General features: G+C 37.9%; 1 protein-coding gene across 1 annotated transcript; it reads left to right on the forward strand.

Moving 5' to 3' along the window:
* sema3ga (sema domain, immunoglobulin domain (Ig), short basic domain, secreted, (semaphorin) 3Ga) lies at positions 1-24682 on the forward strand. The gene is made up of 19 exons (XM_053503540.1): positions 1-630; positions 3065-3200; positions 7076-7205; positions 13356-13516; positions 13733-13795; positions 15721-15840; positions 15944-16037; positions 16145-16264; positions 17551-17696; positions 18616-18730; positions 19604-19673; positions 19753-19897; positions 20025-20247; positions 20363-20451; positions 20543-20584; positions 21733-21890; positions 21970-22037; positions 22540-22667; positions 23427-24682. The coding sequence occupies exons 3-19, from the start codon at positions 7100-7102 to the stop codon at positions 23799-23801; spliced, it is 2223 nt and encodes a 740-aa protein (XP_053359515.1). The 5' UTR covers positions 1-630; positions 3065-3200; positions 7076-7099; the 3' UTR covers positions 23802-24682.
* Positions 24683-24926: the final 244 nt, after the last annotated feature.

A 24926-nucleotide genomic window follows, 5' to 3' on the forward strand; every position in this document is an offset into this window, starting at 1 on the left:
TCCATTGCAGACACATGCAGTGAACACCTGCCTTGGCTTTGGGGAAAAAAAGGGGCAGAAACCCCCGGGAGGTTCGAGTTCGAGTTCATCTTACGTGACCCGGGAGCGTGTTGTCTTTCTCCCGGGCGCGGTGGAGTTATCTCTCCTCAGACTGTCACGAAAGCAGTGAAGAATTGTTGCATTTGTCGGGGTTTGGGCGATAAGAGAGAGAGTGTGTGTGTGTGTGAGAGAGAGAGAGAAAGAAAGAGAGAGAGAGAGAAAGGAGCAATACCTCTCTCTCTCTCTCTGCTTTATCTCTTCTCCTCTCACAGGAGACGCAGCGCCGCATCGACCGCCTGAAAATAAAACCAAATCACTGGAGCGCGTTCATTTCTCAAAAGTGAGCTACTATTGGACGGAATACAGCATCTTTTTTGTTGTTCGTGTTATTTTTTTTTCTTTCTTCCTTTTTTTTCCCAGACTGAGGAATAGCTATCACATCGAGACTGAGAGGAATGTGGTGATAAAAATCTCACCTGCGCCAAAACAACAAAAAAACAAAGTCCGCGCGCTAAACTCTCTTTACAGCCCTGACTCCTGACTGAAGGCTTGGAGGCAACGAATACACACACACACACACACACAGACAGGGTAAGATTTGTTTCCTTTCTTTCTTTAGGCCACTTTGGGGTTGGACAGTTTTTCATTCTGCCTTTCTTGTCATTTCAGTGGTTTTGTTGGAAAAAATGGTTGTCACTTGACTTGAGTGGTTTCGTCATTAGTGCTGTATAGCAGCAGGACCGCAGCAGCACAGAGATGTTTCCACTCTTTAACACGGAACCACATCTAGAGCGGGAGGGGGACAGGGACCATAGCTGAACACTCAGACTAAATGTGTTAAATGAACTTAAAAGATCACTTTCAGCCAGCATGACCCTTTTTAGTGGTTTTTCTTTCCCCCTCTGGGGGAGTTTTTTTTTTGTTTTAAGAAGTCAATATAATGTGATGAGTATATACAGGGACAGCCGAAAACATGTATACACAAAGAAAAACTTGTATAAGAATTTTATTACTGAATTTATTGGTATACGTTATATATTGATATATGATAACAATTTGATAATATTATTAATATTATATTAATATAATATATATCATACATAAGTCATATACATAAGTCACGCACACACACAGGCAAGAAGAACTAATGACAAGATATAATTTTTTTTATGATAAGTAAAAGTGAAAGGTGATCTATTTGACAAAATGTATATATATATATATATATATATATATATATATATATATATATATGCTTTTACGCTTTTCTTCTGACATTCACATGCGACTATTGACACTTTTAGAGGTAAACTTAATACTAACACTATAGTATAATTTCTGCCATAGATAACAACTGTATGTATGTACTGTATAAGGTATACATTACCATGGGGCACATATAGGATAGCAGGATATCTTCAAAACCAAAAACACTAAAATCTATTGTGGCCATCTATTGTGTTTTTAACCCCTGATGTTCACACCCCTGTCATCTTCACAACTATTTTCAAGCCTCCTGCTTTAAGGGGGGCTTCACAGAGCAATTACCGTAGTAATATCCTGCTGACCCAAAAGAACTCTAAATACCTGAGGGCTAGTCTGCGCGCCACTGGGTTATTTAAAGATAACCCTCATTCAGCGCCACAATTTATGTAAACAAACCTGATTTCTTATCAGACCTCTATGGAACATAATCTTTACCAAATAAATACAGTGCCGTAAAAATAGGCTCATATTAAGGCAGGAGATGAACACCCTTTTTAATGATTCAGTTCCAGGTTTAAGTTAGAAAGAAAATTGAAATAAATGTATAAATGTGGAGCAGGATGTAATGGAAGTCATAGATTTTAGCTTTTAGTATTCATAATTCATAAACCATCCATTCCAGTAGAGTGCTATCATCTATAATGTATGCGGACTTGAAAATATAACAGTCTGTACCTGTCAGTTTCCACTTTGGGAACTGTTGAAGCAGCAAATGGGCCGCTTAACAAGGCTTTAACTTCAGACTTGTCTGGTTGCATATTGCATGGCGTTAGTGCACACAGAGGGGGTTGTTACCATCAAACCAATCAATATTTATTCAGTAATTTGTGTGTGTGTGTGTATTGTTGATTAGAACATGCAAATATGTATATATGTTCTTTGTGGTGCACCGTCAACATCTGAGATAAATATTGTAAATGTCTATATGTGTGTTAATACAGTTGGGGGATAATTTATTTTACTGAAGCATCAGAGCAAGTTATTATTATTATTTTAAGTGTAATTTTGTGCTTCAATGTTCAGTTGTTAGAACAGTAAACAGTATATATTATTCATGAACAGGCTAACATGCACACAGTACATAATATACATATAGATTACTTCAATAATGAGGAGTGAATGAGCAAAACAGCTTCTCTACATGTGGTGTCTAGCACTCACATAATTAAAAGACGTTCTTGTTGTGTCCTGAAAAAAAAATCGCTTTTAGATTCCCGCAGGGTGTGAAGTCCTTTTATAGAAAACCTGTTCTCAATACTCGGGTTTATTAAGTGGCAGCTCTAAATTTCTCTCAGAGAGAGAGAGAGAGAGAGAGATTGAAAGAGAGAAAGAGAAAGATAGAAATCTTGGCTAATTACATGGGGATTGAGATTTTTACCTCAGCACCTCAGCAGGTGGAAACATGACCCACACCGACCTTATTTTCCCAGCCTCGGGCTTGTGTTTCTATAGACATATGTCAGTGAGTTTACTTCTGCATGCGTGCATGTGTGTGTGTGTGTGTGTGTGTGTGTGTGTCTCAAAGGATAGGAATATTTGACAGTTTTGACTGTGTGGGTGCTGCTTCTTTGAAAGGTCCTCACAAGGATAGGAAGACACCTGGGTGTGTGTGCGTGTGTGTGTGTGTGTGTGTGTGTGTGTGAGACTGTCTGTCTGTCTGTTTCTGATTTTGTTTATATGCTCTTGCGGTTGAATAGTTGAGCTGAGCCGTATGTGTGTTTTAAACCTATGTATGTGTGTCTGCCACACCTTCCAACAGATGCAGTGCCAGAATCAACATGTGAAAACACCTGAACGCACAACCTGTGCTCACAAACACTGAGTGAGAAGAAGCCAGATCTGATCAAGCAGCCCAAGTCTGATCTTCAGCCAGAGCACTCAAGAAAAGAGAAAAGGTGGGCAAAGGAGATGAAAAAGACAAATAAAAAGATGTGAGATAAAAATAGGCAGCGAGAAAGCCCTGTCGCACGCTTAACCCCCTCACAGGATGAGTCACTGACCCGAAACGCTGTTAGTTTTTTATCTTTTTTTGCTTTCATCAGTGTAATTTCCACCACACTTCAATTCTCCTGCGCTTATGAACTTCTTTGCAGCTCGCTTCGGGCCCTCCGCAGGAATTCCTGACCGGCTGTGATTTCCATCTCTCCTGCGCTATAGGCGGTTCCTTCTCTTAGGACGGTGCCGAGAGATTATTATCAGATCATTTCCTCACGCTTTCAGTCCTCTTTTTCTCCTAACTTCTCTGCTTTTTCACACCATTACTCATTCACATGTCCCCTCTTTCTTCACCCATCGCTCCTTCCTTCTATCCTTTGGTTTGGGCATGTAGTGCATTCCGAGACAAGCCTCTAGATGCGTTGAATGTGAACTCAAGGCTGGTGCATAGAAAGATTTACAGACAGACATTTTCAGAGAGGACTTTATTTATTAGGTGGAGGTTGTTTGGCGAATCAGGTATTAAGATAAGCATATATAACGCTGACTCTAAAATTATTGGCACCCTTTAAGACAATGGGCAAGAGTTAACATGTTACCCAATTATAAGACATTTCTACTTGAGGTTAATGCTTTCTTGGAATAAGAATGTCTTTTCCTAAATAATAATAGTTTCTTTGAAAAGGCTAGGACATGGTTATAAGCACAATTAAAGTTAAATGCAAGTTAATTATCATCCCTAGGCATCATTGTGGCGGTTGAAAATGGTTGTTAAGCTGCATAATTTGGGTAATAGATTGGAAATAGAAAAAGAAAATGCAATAAAATGCTGTCCTTCTTAAAAGAATTCTAAAATGCAATACCTTAACTTTGCTGTTACATTTTGAATCATGTAAGTAAGTTCAAATAAAATCAAAATAGAAAAAAACTAGTTATTATAAAAAGTCCCCACACCTGCTGCAAAATATGATAATAGATATATGATGCTTTGGGCCGTCTGGCATCTGGAGGTTCCAGGATTCTCTAAAAGTACTGGGATATTTAAATCGAAAGCTAATTGCCTCTGTCAGAAGGTAACAAATGTTTTAACATGACTATGCCAACAAACAAATGTGAATCTGAATTAACACTAAAATTGAATACTGTATGTCTATCCTTGGCCAGTCATTTTAATAATTTTCTTTATAATAACTTTGGTGAAATTCTGTTTTAGAACATTTGAAACTACACATCTTTTTAATACAATATGTTTGACCTAGTACATCATAAAAGTATTATTGATATGGAACTGGTTTAACATACATGTCAATGTGAACAGTAAGAAGTGAACATGGAATTTCTCTCAGTGGAGTGCACTATAAAACAGTTACTAGTTACATAGTGTTTTAAAACTCAAACACAAGTAATACGACTACAAAAATAGGTAAATGTTAAATTATTTATTAAAGTAAAATATGCATGGATTGATTTTACTTTAGAGTGCTTGTTTGGAGTAAATCGCAAGGATTTTGGATATACCATGGCACAGAATGGTACAGAAAAGTGCAGTAACTATAAAGAAATCGAACTACCTAATGATGTTTAGGGCAATGTTTTCTGTATTGGCGTACTGTCTAGTTTGCACATTGGTGCAAAATAAAGAGCAATACAACACGGTTACTGTATGAGCTTTATAGTTCCTCATACTACAACAGTATAATACAATAAATGTTTAACCTCACATGAGTGATATATGATCCAGTAGTTCTGCACAGATCACAGATCACTTACAGGGTTTGAAGGCAGGTTGGGTGGGGGAGCTTATTTTATGCCACTCCACTCATGTATCTCTCTTTTGAGCACTGAAGTGTTGTACTGCATAGGCCATGCACACATTAGCCAGGTGTAGGTTTTCTAGAATTAGTACGTGAACTTCAATGTTGTAGGCAGCTGCCAAAAGTCAGAAGTCCTCGCTATTTCATTAACTTTGCTGTGTTTGTGTCAGTGTTTTAAAACGCATACATACTTCTCCAACATGAAATGTTTGGTGTACGCATATAAGGTAGATTTGATTCTTTTTCTGAAATCTCCAGTACTGTTAAAAAGTCTTGTGCATATTAAATGAAATTAAATGACAGATTCAATTAAAGAAATGGAAACAAATGTTTTACCGCAAAAGGATGCAAAGTATGTTATAATCAAGTTAAAAAATAATGTTTTTATGTAACAACCTGAGCAGCAACTTTCCCATTTTGTCTGTTCCAACCATTTAGAATTTAGCATCACCAGTATATTAATCATCGGCCTCATCATCTGCACCTGTTTCTCTCTGGTTAATGCTGCCTTAAGTTAGATTTAAGCTTGATTAATTCATAGGTCAGTGGAATGGTGGCTTAGTGGTCAGCACTGTTGCCTAGCACCTCCAGGGTTTGGGTTCGATTTCCGCCCAGATATGACTCCCGCCTCTCTGTGCATGGAGTTTGCATGTTCTTCCCGTACTTGGTGGGTTTTGTCTGGGTAGATTGGGCTGATTGGCTTTCCCCAAAATTGCCCTTAGTGTGTGAATAAATGTTTCCTGTGATGGATTGGCACCCTGTCGAGGGTGTACCCCGTCTCGTGCACTAAATCTCCTGGAATCGGCCCCCATGACTCTGTATATGAGATAAAGCAGTACAGATGAAAATTGAGTGTGATTCGTAGGTCACTGTGTGGCTTATCCCTGAAACTGGTCCGGTACAGGGACTGGACTAAAAATGAGAGAAAAACAAGACTTTTAGTAAGCATGAAGAACTATTTCTCAATGCATTTATTTAAGTGTCTTTTTTAAATAAACTGTGATATGTGTTATTTGTGCATAATGCACACATGAAGTTTAATTTAAGAAATGCAGAACAGCTGATTCTGAAACCACTATTTAGCTTCATTTTATAAAGGGTTGCCAGTATTTCTGAAAATGACGTGTGATAATGTGCATGTGTTTGTAATCTGAAGTGTTTTGGATTATTATTTTTATTCTTATTATCATTCGTATAATCAATTTATTTTATACAGCATCGTCCTCAAGTCCTTAATCAGCTCCAGCATATGCACGTGCACACAACAACAGCTGAATGACCTGTAGCCGTGTAACACTTTAACACAGCATGACAGGATGCAGCGTTTGTTATGGGAGCAAAGGACAACTTCCAAAGCTCTTGCGTTTGTTCTGAGAATGTAACGAGTTTAAACACGTTTTCAAGTCAGCTGCCGCTCACTGCTGCCACTTAATAATCCATCATTTGTTTTTATAAGCTGAGAAAGAGAGCAGAAATGCGCACCCTGCACGGCTGCCCCGGTCACATCAACTCTGGGCCCAAATCCCATGATGTCATACACCATTGGCATGGATCAGTAACTAGGGGAAACAGATCTAAACTGGGCTTGCAGGGATCTCCTGCTAGAAGTTATAACGTGGCGCAGTGTGACAGGGCTTTACAGCAGCTTAACCCACTTTGACAGTGCTGTTATTTCCGAGGCACGTGCTGCTCAAAGGTCTGCTCCATAGGTACGTGGTGCTCGTAATGCCACTATTACACTCTGATCCATTTTTCACCTGCAGACACAAATCAGTGCCAGTGTTTCCGTCTGCAATTAAGAACCCAAATCGAAATATGAACCAGGTGATGCTTTGCGTTTGCAAGATGATTGTGATAAGCCTTCTTCACAGTCACAGCAGTTTTTTGGTATCATCTCAAAGTCTTGTTCCTTCCTCGGATTTTTTGACCTCTCATATCCCGTGTAAGTCCTCTCAGTGTCCCTGAGCAGTGTTTTCCTTTCTGTGCCTTAATGATATATTTAGCCTCTCTCTTTTGTTTAGGACTCTATAGGACCTCTGAGTCACATGGGCATTATGGGAACCAAAGTCATCCTGTTGCTGCTGGTACTGTGTGTTTGCGGTGTATCCTGCATCCTGCGTTCAGCTCCCAGAGTGGCTTTAGCTTATAAAGGTAGGAGCACACACATACAGAAACCTTTAATAAACAGGCACACACCTGTACTATTGTAAAACAGCTACTGTTCTCTGGCTTTTCATTCAGAGTCATTCATTCACCCACCTGCAGGTGTGCAAGCACGCATACAGACACACCCACACCCACACGCAAACACACACACAAACTGATGCACATGCCGTAATATAACGTAGTTCCTGTTACTGGACTGTTGCTAGAAGAGAACAAAAGGTGGATGTTATCACTAAGACTTGTGACGGATATTCACAGTGTAACACACTCTGTCTGGGCTGATTGTCCAAGATCCAAGGAAATTATAATAATAGCAATATGCGATATGAGGCGAGATACAGTATGAAATGTGGAAACTTTGGCTTGTGTTTCCTTAACTACAATTTTATTTTGCCCAGGATCTAGCAATATGTGTGGCAATAAAAGTTTTTTTTTCTTCCTTGCATCACTATGCGACTGAAACGCATGCTATTATTGTTATTATTTATTTCCTGCATCCTATTCTTCTTTCCCTTTTTTGCTGCTTAATTGTTAATCTACGAGTCGTACCCGCTGTAAATCTAATTTTATGTTAATAAATTTTATGGTTTCTCAAAAAAAAAAAATTACAGCTACAGCTAACAGTCTTTCACAGTGTAAGTAAAGCTTTGATCCCAAACAATTACAGTTATTATAGTCATTAACCTGTCAGCATGGACAACCAGTCCCGCATACACACGTCCACAGACAATACACAAAGTCCTCTGATTAGCACAATATAAAAAGAAAGACAGATGAGTGCGTTTAAATGTAAACTACTGTGTAAATAAGAATTATGTGTATGAATCACAAAAGAGGAATCTCTTTGACTTACTCCTGTTCTAACATTTCATTCTGCCACCGAAGGGAAACGAATACGTTGCTACTGCTTCAAAGCTTCACAATTATATCAGAGATGTTACAACATGTGTGAATAAGAAAACAGGCCTACCCTGAAAACAAGGTTATCACCCATATGAAACTAAATGTCACGCCCGTCGGTTATCAATTAATCAGAGGCAACGACCATTTAAATCAATTATATTACGCAATTTTTCCACTAGAACTCAAGATCACTGTTATGTGTGTGGTGACCTGGAAAAACCCTGCACATGGAGGATTATTGATTTTGACGTTTTCTACTATATATAGTACTGAACAGTACAGACTCAGCAAATTAAATGTTTCCTATTTGCATGTGTCTCGACCACATGCAAAATGATCACAAAAAATTACAATAAAATCTTTAATGCTATAAATAAGTCAAAAGAAGCATGTCTCGTTTGATAATTTAGCACCTGTCAGTCGTACATATTCATACTTTTGATTAACGGACACTACAGAAAAGACTTGTTTTGGTAGATGTAGACTCTTGTCAACTATTTTAAACAACCAGTATTCTAAATTTGCTACTAAGGCATCTAGCTCAATACATTAATCCATGTGATTGTATGATGTATGTTATACAGTAACAAAAGAAGCTGCACTATGGTATTTTCCCATATGTTAATCAGTTCTGCTACAGTATTCAAGATTTTATTTCCTGTTGAAATATTTTGCTGGGTCCACATCTTCACATCCCCCAGTTCATGACTAAAACAAAAACTGTCTTTTTCCCACCAGTTTATGGCTGTTTGTCAGAATTTAGCAACATTAACACCCAGCAGATTTTCCCCAACCTACACACAATCACACTTAGTGACCACTGACTGGATGAAACCCATCTGCTGCAGTGCACAATGTGCCAGGCCCACTCTACCCTATTTATGAAAAGAGACCATTATGTGACCACATATTATTCTGGTGGATCACTGGGTAGCATGTAGTGCAAGTACAAGAGGATCAGGCATAGCAGTGTTTCTAGGGTTTCCAACTCAATGGACTCTTGCTGGTCACTTAAAATAAACACAAACAAATAGTGGACTCGGGCATGGTTCAGTTTGACTCACAGCGCAGCTAGTATGATTATTATTTACTTAATATTTTTGATCTAGCGCAATTATAGTTTTTAATATAATTAATTAATAATCCGATAGGTGATAAGGCATCAATTCTCTTGGCACCCAAAATAACCCCCAAGGTAAATAAAATCGTGTACTGCACTCTGCTATGCGAGAATACTTCTATCAAGGTGGTACTATGGCTAGTGTGAGTTTACCATTGTTTCCTCCAGACCTCATCAACAAGAGCATTGTGTTAAAGTACCGTGCGTATGGAAACAGATTAACTACTGTACTGTCAGTAATTGTGTACCATGGAAAGAACACCTACAACTTGAGGTTGCCAATAAACTGGTGACTGAGTCTGTAGTGTGAGTTTAGTGTACAATACTGTATATCAGCAATAGCGCAGGTCTCCCTGATTAGAGCTTGGGTTTTTTTCTATACAGAGTTTTGTATGTACGCCAAATGGGTTGTCTGTTATTCACCCACTTTCAAAACCATGCTAGGGGGTGGAATGATGACTCAAGTTGCTTCAAGGTGAATGAGCGTTTGAATGGATGTGTGAATAGTGTCCTGTGACATCTTTCTGGCATCCATTTCATCCAAACCATCCATGACCAGGATCAAACAGATACTGAAGATGAACGAACCAATCAACAAACCACCTGCAACTGCAATGTATACTTTTTAAGGTAGCTTGCTGATTATTCAGTTAGATTAATGCTTTGCTCCAACAGAATCATCTGGATTTTTCCAGAACTGTGAAATGGTTTTGGGTGCACACGAGCAACACATGCTGTCATACTTTCCAGTAACTGTTTAGACAATAAAGCACTACTGTGTGGCTCAGAAAAACCATATGCCCAGTCCCCTCACTAATAAACTTATTTTTAGTGTAATTTAGCTGCTTATGTTGTGGTATAATGTTGATACTAGTTGCGGTTGGAGTTCAATTTTTGAAATACTGTACACGGTTTTGGCCAACATAGTGTAAGTGAACACTAATGATTTGGAGAGACTTAAAAAAGATAGGTGAAGGATGAATTAGGTTGCTTCCTTCAAAAATAAACAGTTCAGGTTAGTAAAGTGCTTTCAACAGCAAAAATGTGTTTAATTTCACTGAATTGTCAGCAACTTCAAGAAATAAGCTGCAACACAGCACGGAAATATTAGTGCCTCTGACCCAATTCTCATGTTTTGAGTTCTTGTCAAACCACAATGCAGACCATTGGATTTACAGGAAACAGATGCAAATGTTTGTGCAGTTTTTGAGAAAGAAACGTGACATTTCTTCAAATCACATTGTTTGTGCAGCTGGTACACCACAACTTCATGAAACATGCATGAGTTACTGTCGCTCAGTCGAATTGCCTCAGTATTGACTGTTTGATTCCTCTATCCTTCATCACCAGTGCATATAATTCAGCTGAAACTCGTCTGTGGCCTTTGGCTTCTTTCTTATCTCATCCACTCACAATGTTCTTGCCCAGCCTGCTATATTCCCCGCTTCATGAGAACAATCTCTCTAGGATCGATTGCCCACACCTCCCCTTCTAACCTCCTCACCCTGTGTACTCTCCTTCCCTGGAGCAAGAACAGTGGGCCGGAAAAGACCAATTCTCTTCTTGGCTCTTGAGCGTTCTGTGTTCTCAGAGATGGATTGTTCATTGTTCGCCACTGGGATGGCCTTTGTCTCAAAGGCGCCTGAAGAGGAGGAGGGCTGTTTGCAAAACTCGAGTGAATGCGCTTAGTGGAAGTCTATAATATACAGAGAGAGCGAAAATACCTAAACAAACTCCAACACAGGATGCTGATTACAAGGCACGGTTATATGATACATATAAATAGGTTACATGCCAAATTTACACACTGGTAAAAGAAACCAGAGCCCTGAGTGATCCTGAATAGAAACTACTCTACTTTTTTTACTTGGGTACATTAATACCACATTCTTTTTACTTGGTGAGATGTTTAGCCTCACTGGCTCAAAGTTCTCGAGAACTGCCCATGACACGCCTATTGTATACATGAATCACCTAGCAGCCAAGGATATGAGAACGGTTTGACAACATGAATCTTTCTTAGTTTTCAACGCTTTGGCTGTGGCATAAACATGCAGAGCAATAGGGCATCTCAGAGAGTGCTCAGTACAATGAGAGCGAGGTATTGAATAGCATTGTAAAGTGAGCGTGCAGAGAAAGTGTCACGCATGAGAGCACTTCATTTCTGCGAGCACCGAGTACTGGGACAATCTGCACATTTCTTGCAAGTCAAGCTAATTAAAGTAAACTCACCATAACCTAAACCTTAAAAAAAAAATTTCTTAGGTTTTGTTCTTTGCATTGTTCTAGAGCTAGCACTGATGAAGTTAAAGATATGCAAATATGTTATTACCTTTTCCTCTCCTAACTCTCTACCAAGTTTCTGTTCCATCGCCCATGTCTCAGTTGAACCTTTTTGTTTGGCACATCCTTACATGATTATGCTTTTGTGCTGAACTTTGAGCAGTGTCCACTTTCAACGACATGGGTTTTGCCAGCATTTGCATGTCCTGTGTTTATGGTAAAGGAAGTAGAATGGAAGCAGCTTGTCCAGGCGCCTCCTTTCTCTCTCTCTCTCTTTTTCTCTCTCTCTGTCTTTCTTACTCACCCTCTGTCTCAGGGCGTCCTGTCTGCCCAGAGATCCGGTCCTCTTATTCTGGTGGCATCTCCATGTCGTGCAGCAAAAAAACCCTCATGTCTTTTTAGAGCATTTATGGTGTCAAGTCGTACACGCATTTCCTGACTTCTCTGCAAAACAAACATCCTTTCTGATGAGTTACTGATGACCAGTAAAGGAAAGGGAAACTAACAAAACATGGATTCAGTGACGCCTTGTCTATTTTAGGCAACTGCATTTATATACAAGAAGGAATTTATATACTAGTTAAGTGAGATGAATGTTTTTTTAATTAAGATTACATTATCTTAGTTTAAAAGTACTGTTTGTTACACATGTTTAATTACTGCCAGATGTGTGGATGTCTTTTATTTTCCCCTTTTCATTTACTGTAGCATCACTGTAGAATGCACATTTGTGTTTAGAGCAAGACAAAAGAAAGTACCCTAGCAACTTATATCAGCTAATCTGGTCTCGTGAATGAATCAAAGATCAACTTTAACCCACTTGTAGATTTGTTTCTGTTACATAATGAACACTGTTCAGGCAGAGACAGAAAGAAACAATGATGCAAGGTTCTGTGCAGTGTTTCTGGTTCGTGTATATGGGGTGTGACTGAAGCCCTTAAGCATATAAACACATGTAAGATGAGAACAGTAGTTATGTAAAGGCTACACTTAACCAGGTTTATGCTTAGGTAAATCTCTTAATTTAAAATACTCAGGTGGAAAAATGGAGCATTTTAAGATCATGTAGTCATGTCAGATGTAAAGATGAGTTTATATGAGAAGAAAAAAAAAGTAACAGGACGTATTTAATTTTTAACCTTTTCCTGATATATGTGTGTTGAGTTAGTAGCCAAAGTGCTGACAGTTATCTGAAATAGTTAACACAGTCTGAACTATTGGTATTTTGTTGTTAAGACCTTTTGATAACCTTAGTGATTATACTACAGGCCTGAATGTCAAGAATAGTGATGCATGTCTAAAAGAGAATCTCTGGGCATCCAATGTATTTTTAAGTGTTTTCTTTCCCGCAACTGTGATAGCTGCAGCCAGACAAATTTTTGCTAAGTTAAGTGAACTTTGCCCCCCAGAATTTCTGCTTCATGCTCTCAAAAATTGATTTGTTGCTGAAGGAGGAGAGTTCCCAGAGGCAGCAGCTTAGAAATAACAAGTGTCTTGCTTAAGCTTTGCGATTCCAAGAACAAGAAGCTCACAGACCTGTATTTACCACACAGACTCTAATACACAGTGGATATAAAAACTGCCAACTGACCTCCCAACTGGTGGTTGAAATATGAAATGATAATCTATTACAAGTATTTAATCTAGCAATGTACATACAGTATTAGATAAAATTTTCCATCTTACATGGATTCTCACGATTTTAAATACAAATTGCTTAAGCCAACAAGCCGTAACTACTGTTTTTCCTCATGTTATTTTCCGAAAGCCTCATTAACCCATAATGCGGTCATGTTTAAGGGAGTGTCTGTCTCTCTATTCCTCGCCAGATCTAATGGACACTCGGACAGCAAGACCATTCAGCTTGTCCTTTAACACCAGCGATTACCGGATCCTCCACATGGACCAGGATCAGGGTCGTCTTTACCTGGGCAGCCGGGAGTACCTCGTCTCCCTCGACATGCAGAACGTCAACAAGGAGCCTCTCATTGTAAGGAGAGCTGGTGCATGTACTCATGCAGATATCTACTTTCTGGGATAACATTATAGAGATATATTACCTATTATATTGATCTCGTTCATGAAACATGGTTGTCAAGAGTTCCATGCTTTCTAGTCTTTAATCATTTTGAAAAGTAAGAAAGAAAATCTCCTACATCAGATCTGTTTATTCAAGGATTAAATTTTCTCTATTCTTCTTTTACAGATTCATTGGCCTGCTCCAACACAGAGAAAGGGGGAGTGTCAGATGACGGGCAAAGGAAAGCATGTGAGTCTGTCTCTTTTAATGTCCAAACCTAGTACACTATGATGTTTCTTTGTTTATGTGTTAGTTTATTATTTTATTTATAAACCTACATTTTATTTCGGTCTTGATTATACTGCATATAAAGTGCGAAGATTTGCATTTACAATGGTATTTCATGAATAAGTGTAGCATTTCTAAAAAATTTATCCAAAATGATACAAATTATAATTAAGCGATATAACACAGGAAGGGAGTGCTGTTGTACTGAATATAACTGCAACAGATATCACAGCCGAGCTGATATTCAGCACAACAGCACAACTTCTAACGTTATTTTACTCCGCCAACTCATATCCTTCAACGCCTGGCTGAGCTGGTGACCAACAGTGAGTCTACTGTAATTAACACCAGTGAAACATGTTTAAAATTTTTAGAGTAGACAGTGGTACACAGTCCTGAGAAACATACCAGATTTACTTTATACTTCCTTTCCACTATGTAGGTAGAACAATCTTGTTGAACACATCAAGTAGCACCATTGATAAGGCGTTAGAGAGGAATTCAACCTTGTAGTCGAAGCTAATTAGCTTTGTAGCGCATGTTAGCCATAAATGACAAACGATACTAAGGAAACAAAGTGTTGTCTAAGATGACATAATGTTATCAGATGGTTTCTTGCTGAAAGTGCTTCTGTGAGGGTTATGGCAGGCAGCTGCTTTCCCCTCTTTCCAGTGCTGTGGACCGTACTGACCTACTGTTACCTATGCTGGAGACTAACAGTTAGTGAAATTAGCGATTATTAGAACACTAAAGGCGAGTGTGTGTGTGTGTGACGGGGCACAGTGTCAAATTATGTGCGCACACACATATAATGACATCCTGATACAAAGAGGGAAAAAATGGACCTTAAACCCTAAAGTTAAAGGTTATATATATATATATATATGAGGGGTTAAATGTTTTTTATATATATATATATATATATATATATATATATATATATATAAAATATATAGATATCTCTCAACACCTCTGAATGCAACAGGCCAGATGTGCTAGTCTGTCTATGCCTGTTTTACGCAGAATTAGTTTTCTCTTTGCAAAGAAAAATGTTGTGTTTCATGTAGGAAACTGACCTACAAAACAAACTAAGCAACATGCATGCTGCAACACGCAACTTCTCCTCTTTTCCTCATGCATGTGCAGTTAAGGTAGGAAAAAGCAAGTTGGCATAAAATCAAAGTTGGAAATAAATGAGGAAATGAATTATATATTCTGTTCTGTGCTAAACTTTGGAAAATTACTAGTTGCTGAATTCGTGTTTAGTTGTGCCAGTCTCTATTTTGTAAATTAGGGTTATGTGTATTATTCTGTAAGCTTTATAGGCCACTCCGCCAGGGGTTTGGTTTTCATGCAAAACTGGGCTACTTTTAAATTGTTAGCGCAGAGATTTGTATTACTTTTACAGAAGATTTAACTGGATGATTAAATCTGTAATAGTATAAGATTATTGTAGGGCCTCCATAATGTATCCATAATGTCTTAGTGAATGTTTTTACAACAGTTGATCATTCAAAATAAAGTGTAGTTGGATTGTACACTCATACAAATGAGCTGAGTCTACACATAGCTGTGTTTTGTTTCAAATCAACGATTAAATAAATGGTACTGTACATTAATAGCCTCCATGCAATTTATTTGCTCTGACACATAAGCCTTTATTTAGTAAGAACTAAGTTTATAATCGCTTTATCGGTCGTCATTTGCTCAGCACCTCCTGATATATGTACAGCTATCCCACAATATTCCGATCCTATGAATTAAGTTTATTCATTTTGTAATAAGCGTATGCAAACTTTTACACTCTGTTGTAAATTACCCATACTGTATAAGTTAAATATTATCGAACGGAAAAGCATGCATGTTTATGTATGCTTGTTTTCCAGGGAGAGTGTGCCAACTTTGTGCGTATGATCGAGCCATGGAACAGGACTCATCTGTACACATGTGGCACTGGAGCTTACAGACCCATCTGTACGTTCATAAATAGAGGCTGGAAAGCTGAGGTACACACCTATTAACAAGGTTACATACATATTCCCAGACATGCACAGCTCATAGCTAAGAGTAAAATCCCCAGCAATGCCCCTGCTCCCTTTATCTGTGTAGGACTACCTCTTTAGGCTAGTCTCTGGATATGTGGATTCAGGAAAGGGTAAATGCTCCTACGATCCAAATCACGAAGATGTGGCTGCTCTCATCAGTGAGTATATCCAAGAAAATACATTTTATTTTCAGATACTCTGAACCATACACAGAGTTAATGTCTGGTTTCCTCCTTATCTTTTCCTGCTATCCCCCTTATTTCAGATGGCAACCTGTATGCTGGTGTGCATGTGGACTTTATGGGTGCTGACCCAGCTATCTTTAGGATGATGGGGTCCAGGCCAGCTATTAGAACAGAGCAGTCTGACTCCAGGTGGCTCAATGGTAAGTATTTGGTTAAGTTATATTACATGGAATCTTGGTGTAAATCATAGGAATAATTTACAGTACAAATAAGCTAGATCTCCATCCATGTACAAACTACATGAGTGAAGACCTCAACTCCCCATTGTTAAACTCAAAGTTCTGCCCTTGGGGTAAATTATTAACTCTTTAATAAAAATTGTCTGCCTCACTTACCTGTTAACTAAATACAACTTATTAGGGATTTAAAACATTGAAATGGTCTATATCTCTATGTCTTTATTACTTCAAATATCCATTTTGGGATTTGGATTACACGACCCTGAATACAGGATAATGCGGTATAGAAGATGAGTGAGTGAGAGTGAGTGATATTTGGATTAAAACCAATTGGGTGTAGACTAAACCCTACCACTAAGCTGCCAGAAACCTTGGAGGGAAACCTCATGGTAAAAATGCCAGCTCTGTTGGCTTGGCGTGCAAATTATGGCCCTGACAGTTTGACTTCAGTTATAGCATACGTGTCCATAATTGCTCTCAATTACTCCTGCTCCTGCATGTATCAGCTTTGTTTTTATCTGGCTGCAATATATACTAATGAAATTAGAATATAACCTACCTGGCCAAAAAAAGTTGAAAAGGGTCAAATTCTTGGCCTGCATCAAGCAAAGAAAACATTACAACTACTGGAACTGGATTAAGAACTGTCAAACACATTACTAAAACCTGGCAAGGATTACCAATAATACCAATAATATTGAATGACTTCGAATAAAATGAAGTCAGCTGCCTATCTGATTATTACTCTTCTATTGCCAAAGGCATATTCCAGAACTCAAACTGTGAGAGTGTTCTGGGGGCATGAGGAATCTTTTACATTTACATATTAATTGACCAGCACATAGTGCAACTTAATCAAAGCTAAAGACGGATGATTGAACTGATCCTGAACCTTTTTCGTAAGGGTCCCAAATAACCAAAACAATGTAGGAGTAATAAATTAAAAGGGTACTTCTATTCATCCTAGAATTTTTATATGAGTAGAAGACATTATCTGTTTAATCTGAAAAATGTATTAACTCTTGGCTACATCCCAAAAACTGAGAGAATTGTTCAATCCATGAATAAATAAATATAAAATAAAATGTGAGGAGTAAATAAAAAATGTAAAAAGTAAATCAAACATTTGGTACATTGTAATAAATGTAATATTGTATTATTATTATTATTATTATTATTATTATTATTATTAATGTAAAAAATTAGATACCTTGCCTTTCTTTACTTCATCTCTGTCTGAATTATAGAACCAGTGTTCATCCAAATAAAGCAGATTCCTGACAGCTCCGAGGCAAATGATGACAAGCTTTACTTTTTCTTCCGGGAGAAGAGTCAGGACTCTGGAGGAACAGCGAGCCCCAGCGTGTTGGCCAGGGTGGGACGAGTGTGTCTGGTACGGTCCTTTTAAAAAAACTTATACCGGTGGTTAAGGATAAAATTCACAAGTATTTAATAATGGAGCACAGAACAATAATAAAACCTGAATTGTAATTAAGATAGACACTAGCGTTCAAAAGTTTTGGGTCACTTTCAAATTTCTTTGTTTTTGCTTAGTGATTTATTTTTTACTTTCTACAACAATACTGGGGATATTGAAACTATAATATAACACATATGGAATTAGGTAATTACGTAACAACAAAAACAACAGCTGGTTGTTATTTTAAGACACAGAGGTCAGCCTTTCTGTAATAGTTCTTGCAAGAACAGTATTGTCAAGTGCATTTGCAAAATCCGTCAAGCACCATAATGAAACTGGCTCTCATGAAGGCCATCCCAGGAGGGCGAGACCAAAACCTACCTCTGCCGCAGACGAGAAGTTCATTTAGAGTTATCAGCCTGAAAAATGACCAATTAACAGCACCTCAGATTAGAGGCGTTATGAAGTTTTACAGAGCATAAGAAGCAGACATATCTCACCATTAACTGTTCGAGGGAGATTAATGCATTTTTTGGACGCCTTCAGCATTCCATTACAATGTAGAAATAAATAAAAACCAGAAATGATCATGGAGTTAGAAAGTGACCCCAAACTTTTGAACGGTAGTGGATATACTGCCCATCTGGAATTTATAAATAACTTTTTGATGGCAGGAAGAAATAGTTTAGCTTATAACCAATAGATTCTTGTTCATTATGTAAAATATACAACAAAAAATTATCTTGCAGCTGACAGTCAAGTAGCACATTGCTTTATTCTACTTGTTGCTTTACAAGTTGCCTGGAATGGACAGATCATTAGTTAGAGTACTCAAACATCAGCATTTAATTACAGCAGAATAAAGTGATTGTGATCATGCTTGTGTTACCAGAATGATGAGGGAGGCCAGAAGTCTCTAGTTAACAAGTGGACAACGTTTCTAAAAGCCAGGCTGGTGTGCTCCGTGATGGGTGTGGATGGTGTGGAGACGTTCTTTGATGAGCTGAGTGAGTAAATTCATTGTATAGTGCATCCATTTAGTACAATGCAAAAATAACCTGGTCCAGTATAATGGTTTTAGCTGGTCACTAGCCTCAGCTAGTTAGGTTTCTCTGGTTCAGTGGCAGTTGTACAAATCAATTCTAACTGGTTTCATTTTATAATTTGAGGCCTTATAAACACAAGTAGATGAGTTCTAACTGGTTAGACTGGTTCTAGCAGGCTTTTTGACACCTGCATGCTGGTTCTATCTGGTCAAGTTTGATGTATTCAGAAGGAAATTTGAACATACATTGAAAAAAATGTGTTAACTAGTTTCTATTTGGTCATACTATGAGCTGGTACTTGCTGTTCAGGATTGATGTTTTTGAACACAGATTGATTTATGCTGGTCAGTCTAATTCTCATTAATCAGTCTGGTTCTAATTGATCAGGTAGTTCTAGCTGATCAGGCTGGTTCTAACTGGTCAGGCTGGTTCCAACTTGTCAAGCTGGTTCTAACTGATCAGGCTGGTTCTACCTGGTTAGGCTGGGTCTACCTGGTCAGGCTGGTTCTAATTGATCAGGCTGGTTTTACTGGTTAGGCTGGGTGTACCTGGTCAGGCTGGTTCTAATTGATCAGGCTGGTTCTACCTGGTCAGGCTGGTTCTAGTTGATCAGCCTAACTCTAAGGCTGGTTACAGCTGGTAATATTAGTTGACTTTTTGTGGTTTTGAACACTTCCTGGGAGGTTTTATCAGGTTAGGCTACTTTAGGTTCGTCAGGTTAATTCTACTGGTGGGAGTCATTCTTAAAGAAAAAGAAAGGCTAGTTTTAACAGATCAGAAGATGAACCGGCCAACAATAATACCAAAACAGTAACTGTTGCTTCTTGTTTTCAGGGGATGTCTTTATTCAGTCCACCCAGGATGAGAGAAACCCTATGGTGTATGCTGTTTTCTCCACTGCAGGGTAAAGATTGATTTTTACTTCAAATGAAAATATAATATTGTCACATATCCTGAACTTAATTGTCTTATATCTGCCTCAGATCTGTTTTTAAGGGATCAGCTGTATGTGTGTACTCCATGGCTGATATACGTAATGTATTCAATGGGCCTTTTGCCCACAAACATGGGCACAACTACCAATGGACAATGTACACCGGAAAGATCCCCTACCCTCGACCTGGAACTGTAGGTTTATGCATATGTAAAAAAAAAAATTATAATAGTTACTTTGTCTACATCTACTGCATTTCTCAGGAGGATCACTGGCTCCATTGGTATTCGTAAAGTAACGTAGCTCTGGGTTTTCCTCTAGTGTCCTGGAGGTACGTTTACACCGAATTTGCAGTCTTCGAAGGCATTCTCAGATGAGGCTGTGAACTTCATCCGTGCGCACCCGCTCATGTATCACCCTGTGTACCCTATACACAAGCGCCCCCTGGTGGTGCGTTCAGGCGTAGACTACAGGTTCACCACCATCGCCGTGGACCAGGTGGATGCTGTGGATGGGAGATATGAGGTGTTTTTTCTAGGCACAGGTGAGTAATCTGGCTACGGTTTATTTATTCTTAAATTTTTTTTTTTTTTTCATTTCGATTTCTCCTCTTACTAAAAAAAGTGAAACAATCCGATATTTTTTCCCTGCCTTTACAGATCGTGGAACGGTACAAAAGGTTATAGTTCTTCCCAAAGATCCAACCACTATGGAAGAGCTGACATTAGAGGAAGTGGAAGTTTTTAGGGTAATGAAGCCAACAGCTAGCTTAATGCTAAGAAATGCCACTATGCTTAGTCCGAGTGTATAATTTGCAATGCCTTCTTCTTGTTTTATAGACACCGGTTCCCGTTAAAACAATGAGGATTTCTGCTAAAAGGGTAAAACATCTAAAAGTAGCATTGTAGTAACATTCTCAACAGTTTTAAGTGGACTAAGTAAGGAACTGACAGAACTTGTTATAGATATGGGCAGAACAAACGGAGCCTATAGGTACTGGTTGTAGGAACATGCTTATTTACCTCAGTTGCCTCAAGCTAGCTAACTTAGCTAAAATGTTAAGGTGGCTAACATTATTTTATATGGTAACGTAAATTTCCAGTTGTCCATTATTCATACCTACATGTCATATGATGTCAATTCCTGCATTTCTTGTGGTAAGTTAAACGATAATGATTCCATTTAGCTGGTTAGCTAAAGACAGCTAACGGTTTGACAAATGCAATGTAGCTGTCCCTCTAATCGCCCATACTCTTGATTATGCAAAAATCTTTTTAATACCATGTAAACATTTTTCTTTTGTTGTAAGGCCAGGCATTTAAACATGGGACTCTAACATGGGATTGGATCACTTTTGGGGTCAACGAATAGTGGTCGGTTGAGGAACTGCATGCTATTGTATTTGCATAAAACTCATTCTATGCTCTTTTAGAAGCAGTGGTTGCCCTTTAATGCTTTTTAAATATCAAACTTACATGTTACCCATACTTGTAACTATAAGGAAACAGCATATATTTCTGGATATATATATAGTGCTAGTGTGCATATAGTACATACTAATATTCATGCAGGTCTTGGTTAAACCAATATATGTTGGTTTAACCAAGACCTACTTGAATATTAGTATGTACTATATCCAAACTAACACTAAATGTGCTGTTTATTTACATACTACATAAGCATTGCATATATAAAAATAAGCAATATAGTATATTAACCATAAACGACACACATTGTAAATTCATATAAGTCCACATAATACATTTCTGTATATGATAGGACAAAAAATGCATTAATTTTTTTTTAAGAAGCCAGAAATCACAAAACAATTCTGTAGAGTTTTCTGTAGTGGAAAATGTACTATTAAAATGCCCCAAACTGTTTTATAGTTTTTTTTACAAACATGTTTACATTAATAATTAATCTAAATGTTCTAATCAGATTCAGGAATTCAATAGTGCTGTTGTATAATGTTTTATAACATAGAATTGTTGAATTTAACACGCAGTATTTATTTTCTCATCTCCAGCAACAGCTGTACGTGTCTTCAGACGTAGGTCTTACCCAGGTGTCACTGCATCGCTGTGGGGTGTATGGTAAGGCTTGCTCCGACTGCTGCCTGGCTCGTGACCCCTACTGTGCATGGGATGGAGAGAGCTGTACTCCATTCACACAAGCTACTAAAAGGTTTGTAAAAGGTTAATAAAAGCTCCCTACTAATGCTGTTTAATAAAACGTTTTAACATTTTTTTGTATGTTCTTTAAGGAGGAGCAGAAGGCAGGATGTAAAACATGGTGACCCTCTACGTCAGTGTCGAGGATTCAATGCTAAAGGTCAGCAGTGTTAAATTCTCTAATAATAATAATAATAATTATTATTATTATTATTATTATAATTAAAGTAATTTTTTAAAATGATTAAATAATTATTAAAGTTAAAGCTATAACTTCAGATTTTTAAACAACTAAAGAGGTCTTTTAAATGTAGGGTGTTGTGGTTCCTCAAAGCTGTACGTCTGTGAATTTCAAGCTGTGTTCTCCTGTCTTTTAAACTCAACGAGATAAAAAATTAAGTGGCTGGTGTTTGGTTTGTAGCTGCCATTTTCTAAGCGCTAACAGGAACTAACTTGTCTGATGCATCTTCTACAGCATTAAAAGTAACTATAAATGGATAAGAAGTATAATTTGTCATTCTTAATATGCTGTTAGCTATAGGGTGTTAATGGCATCACACTTCCCTATTCTAAATTTTTTTTTCTATTTGGTCATCACTGAGTTAATAATATAACTCTGATTTTACAATGGATGTTACATTAAATGACTTTTGCCTCCACAGTTGAGAGGAAACTGAAGGAGACGGTGCAGTTTGGCGTAGAGGGAAGCAGCACGTTTTTGGAGTGTGTACCACGATCGCCTCAGGCTACTGTCAAATGGCTGTACCAAAAAGACGGAAGAAGGAAAGTGGTAAGATCATGTACACCTCTTAAAAGCTACATACAGTGAAACCTTGGATGATGAGCATAATTCGTTCTGGAAGCGGGCTTGTATTTCAAAACACTCGTAAACCAAATGAAATTTTCCCATAAGAAATAATGGAACTCAAATTATTTGTTCCACAGCCCCAAAAAATTAATACATAAAAATTATTAACACAAAATATTAAATAAAAGTTAAAAAAATTAACCTGCACTTTACATAAAAAAAAGAAGTAACATTTGTAAGTAACATGCGCACTATACACACACGCGCACACATGGTCACAGTGTTATAGTAAACAGTACACATGTGTACGGATGTTGATTATGCCAGTAAGAGACACACACTAAGACCCAGCAGAGGAGACAATTATCCACAATTCCGCTGCGCGTGAGAGCAAAAAAACGTTGGCTCAGTTGTGATCATGTGACGCTCGTGGTCAAAACAAGAAGCGCATGCGTGATATATAATACTCGGTACTCGTAAACTAAGACTTGTTAGTTTTCCAAGTCAAAATTTATTTAAAAAATCTTTGCTTGTTTTGCGGAACACTCGCAAACCGCATTACTCACAATCTGAGGTTTCACTGTACTTGTTCGTACTCACGGTTGTGTAAAAGCTAGCATAAAAAGATAGTTCAGTAATACCTATGATTTTGATTTATAGTAATTTCTAACTGATTTAGGTATAGTGTATGGGTTGCAGTTTCTTCTCATGGTAATGTTCTACTGTGTAATCCTTATGCAGCTTAATAGAGAAGGAGAAGTTCTAAACACACCTCAAGGTGTCCTGCTAAAATCCCTCACCCACTCAGATGCCGGGTTATACCACTGCTTGGCCACTGAGAATAACTTCAAACACACTCTAGCCCGCGTCTCGTTGCGTATTCTGGACCGTGACATTGCTGTGGCCCTGACTGTACCAGATGATGAGAATAAAGAAGAGGAAAGGCATCACAAGCCTGAAGCCCGTCCCCTATCTGGCAACGTGCAACGCTTAGAGCCTGAGATGCGCGTGATCCACCAGTATTGCCAATCATACTGGGAACAGCTCAATGAGCAAGGACAAAGCAAACGTCCAAATCGCAGGCACACGGAGGGTCACGAGCCCAGTGGAGGCTGAGACTGGTACTGAGACTGTGTACTTCCTTCATTCACCTGCTGGTCCAATTCTGCTTTTTTCAATGAAAGGGAGGTGAAGGGTCACAGGCATAAACACTATATTTTATAAGAGACTTGTCCACTCAACACTCATTTTTCTTTTATGTTGCGTTTACTTGTTACTGCAGTTTGCGTACTTGTTTCTTTATTTCCTATGTTCCTTGATGGGTCACATTTGCTCAGCCATTCTTAAGTCTCGTGGTGTTACCCTGATTTTGGACCATTTTTTTTTTACCATAACAAATGCTCTTTATTATATTTGTGGATTTAATGACCCAGCTGGTGTTGATGATCCTCTGACACTCCAGTTTAGCTGCAAAATATATTTGTTTTTTCAGACAAAAATGTTATGAGTTTACGATTTTCACGTTTAAGCACCTTAAAGTATGATTTACAGTAACTGCAGATCATGACTAAAAACACAAATTTCTTTTGTGCATATACAGTATGTGTAAACATTCATTTTGCGGGCCAGTGCAATTTCCAATTTGCTTCCTGGACATTAAAGCATATGGGTCCTGTGCAGATAACAGTACTTCAGTAGATAAAGCTGTACATACATCCTGGTTTTGCTTCCTGTTTGGAAAATTGCACCATTTTTTTTCAGGATCACTACAATGTCTTCATGGGTGTCACTGTAGCTGATTGATATGTTGTATTTATTTTTAGGTTGTATATTTTTTGCCTTAGTAGAGAATTTATAAAGTATGTAAAAGGTGGAGGTGTTTTGCATGACAGATAAGATATATAGCTATATTTATTTAAATGTAATTATAATAACCCTATGTTCTTCTGTGTATAGGATTGTGTAGTAACTAATGAGCTTACCTTCATGATTAGTAACACTGGACTTATGTTAACTAAAACTACACATGATTTTATCAGTAATATTTAGATTAGTATGACATTGTGTTTAAGAAATTGTGTTTAAGGAATTGTGTTTCTTTCTTGTTTTTAGATATAAAGACATAATAGAAATAAATGAGCATTGCTGCTTACAGAGTTTGTGCCAGATTTCTATTGTAGTATCATACAAAATGAAAAAACAGTAGCTTCTGTTTTCAGTAAAATAAAAAAAATTATCATC

This window comes from Clarias gariepinus, chromosome 9 (assembly GCF_024256425.1).
Source record: "Clarias gariepinus isolate MV-2021 ecotype Netherlands chromosome 9, CGAR_prim_01v2, whole genome shotgun sequence".
Taxonomy (NCBI): Eukaryota; Metazoa; Chordata; class Actinopteri; order Siluriformes; family Clariidae; genus Clarias; species Clarias gariepinus.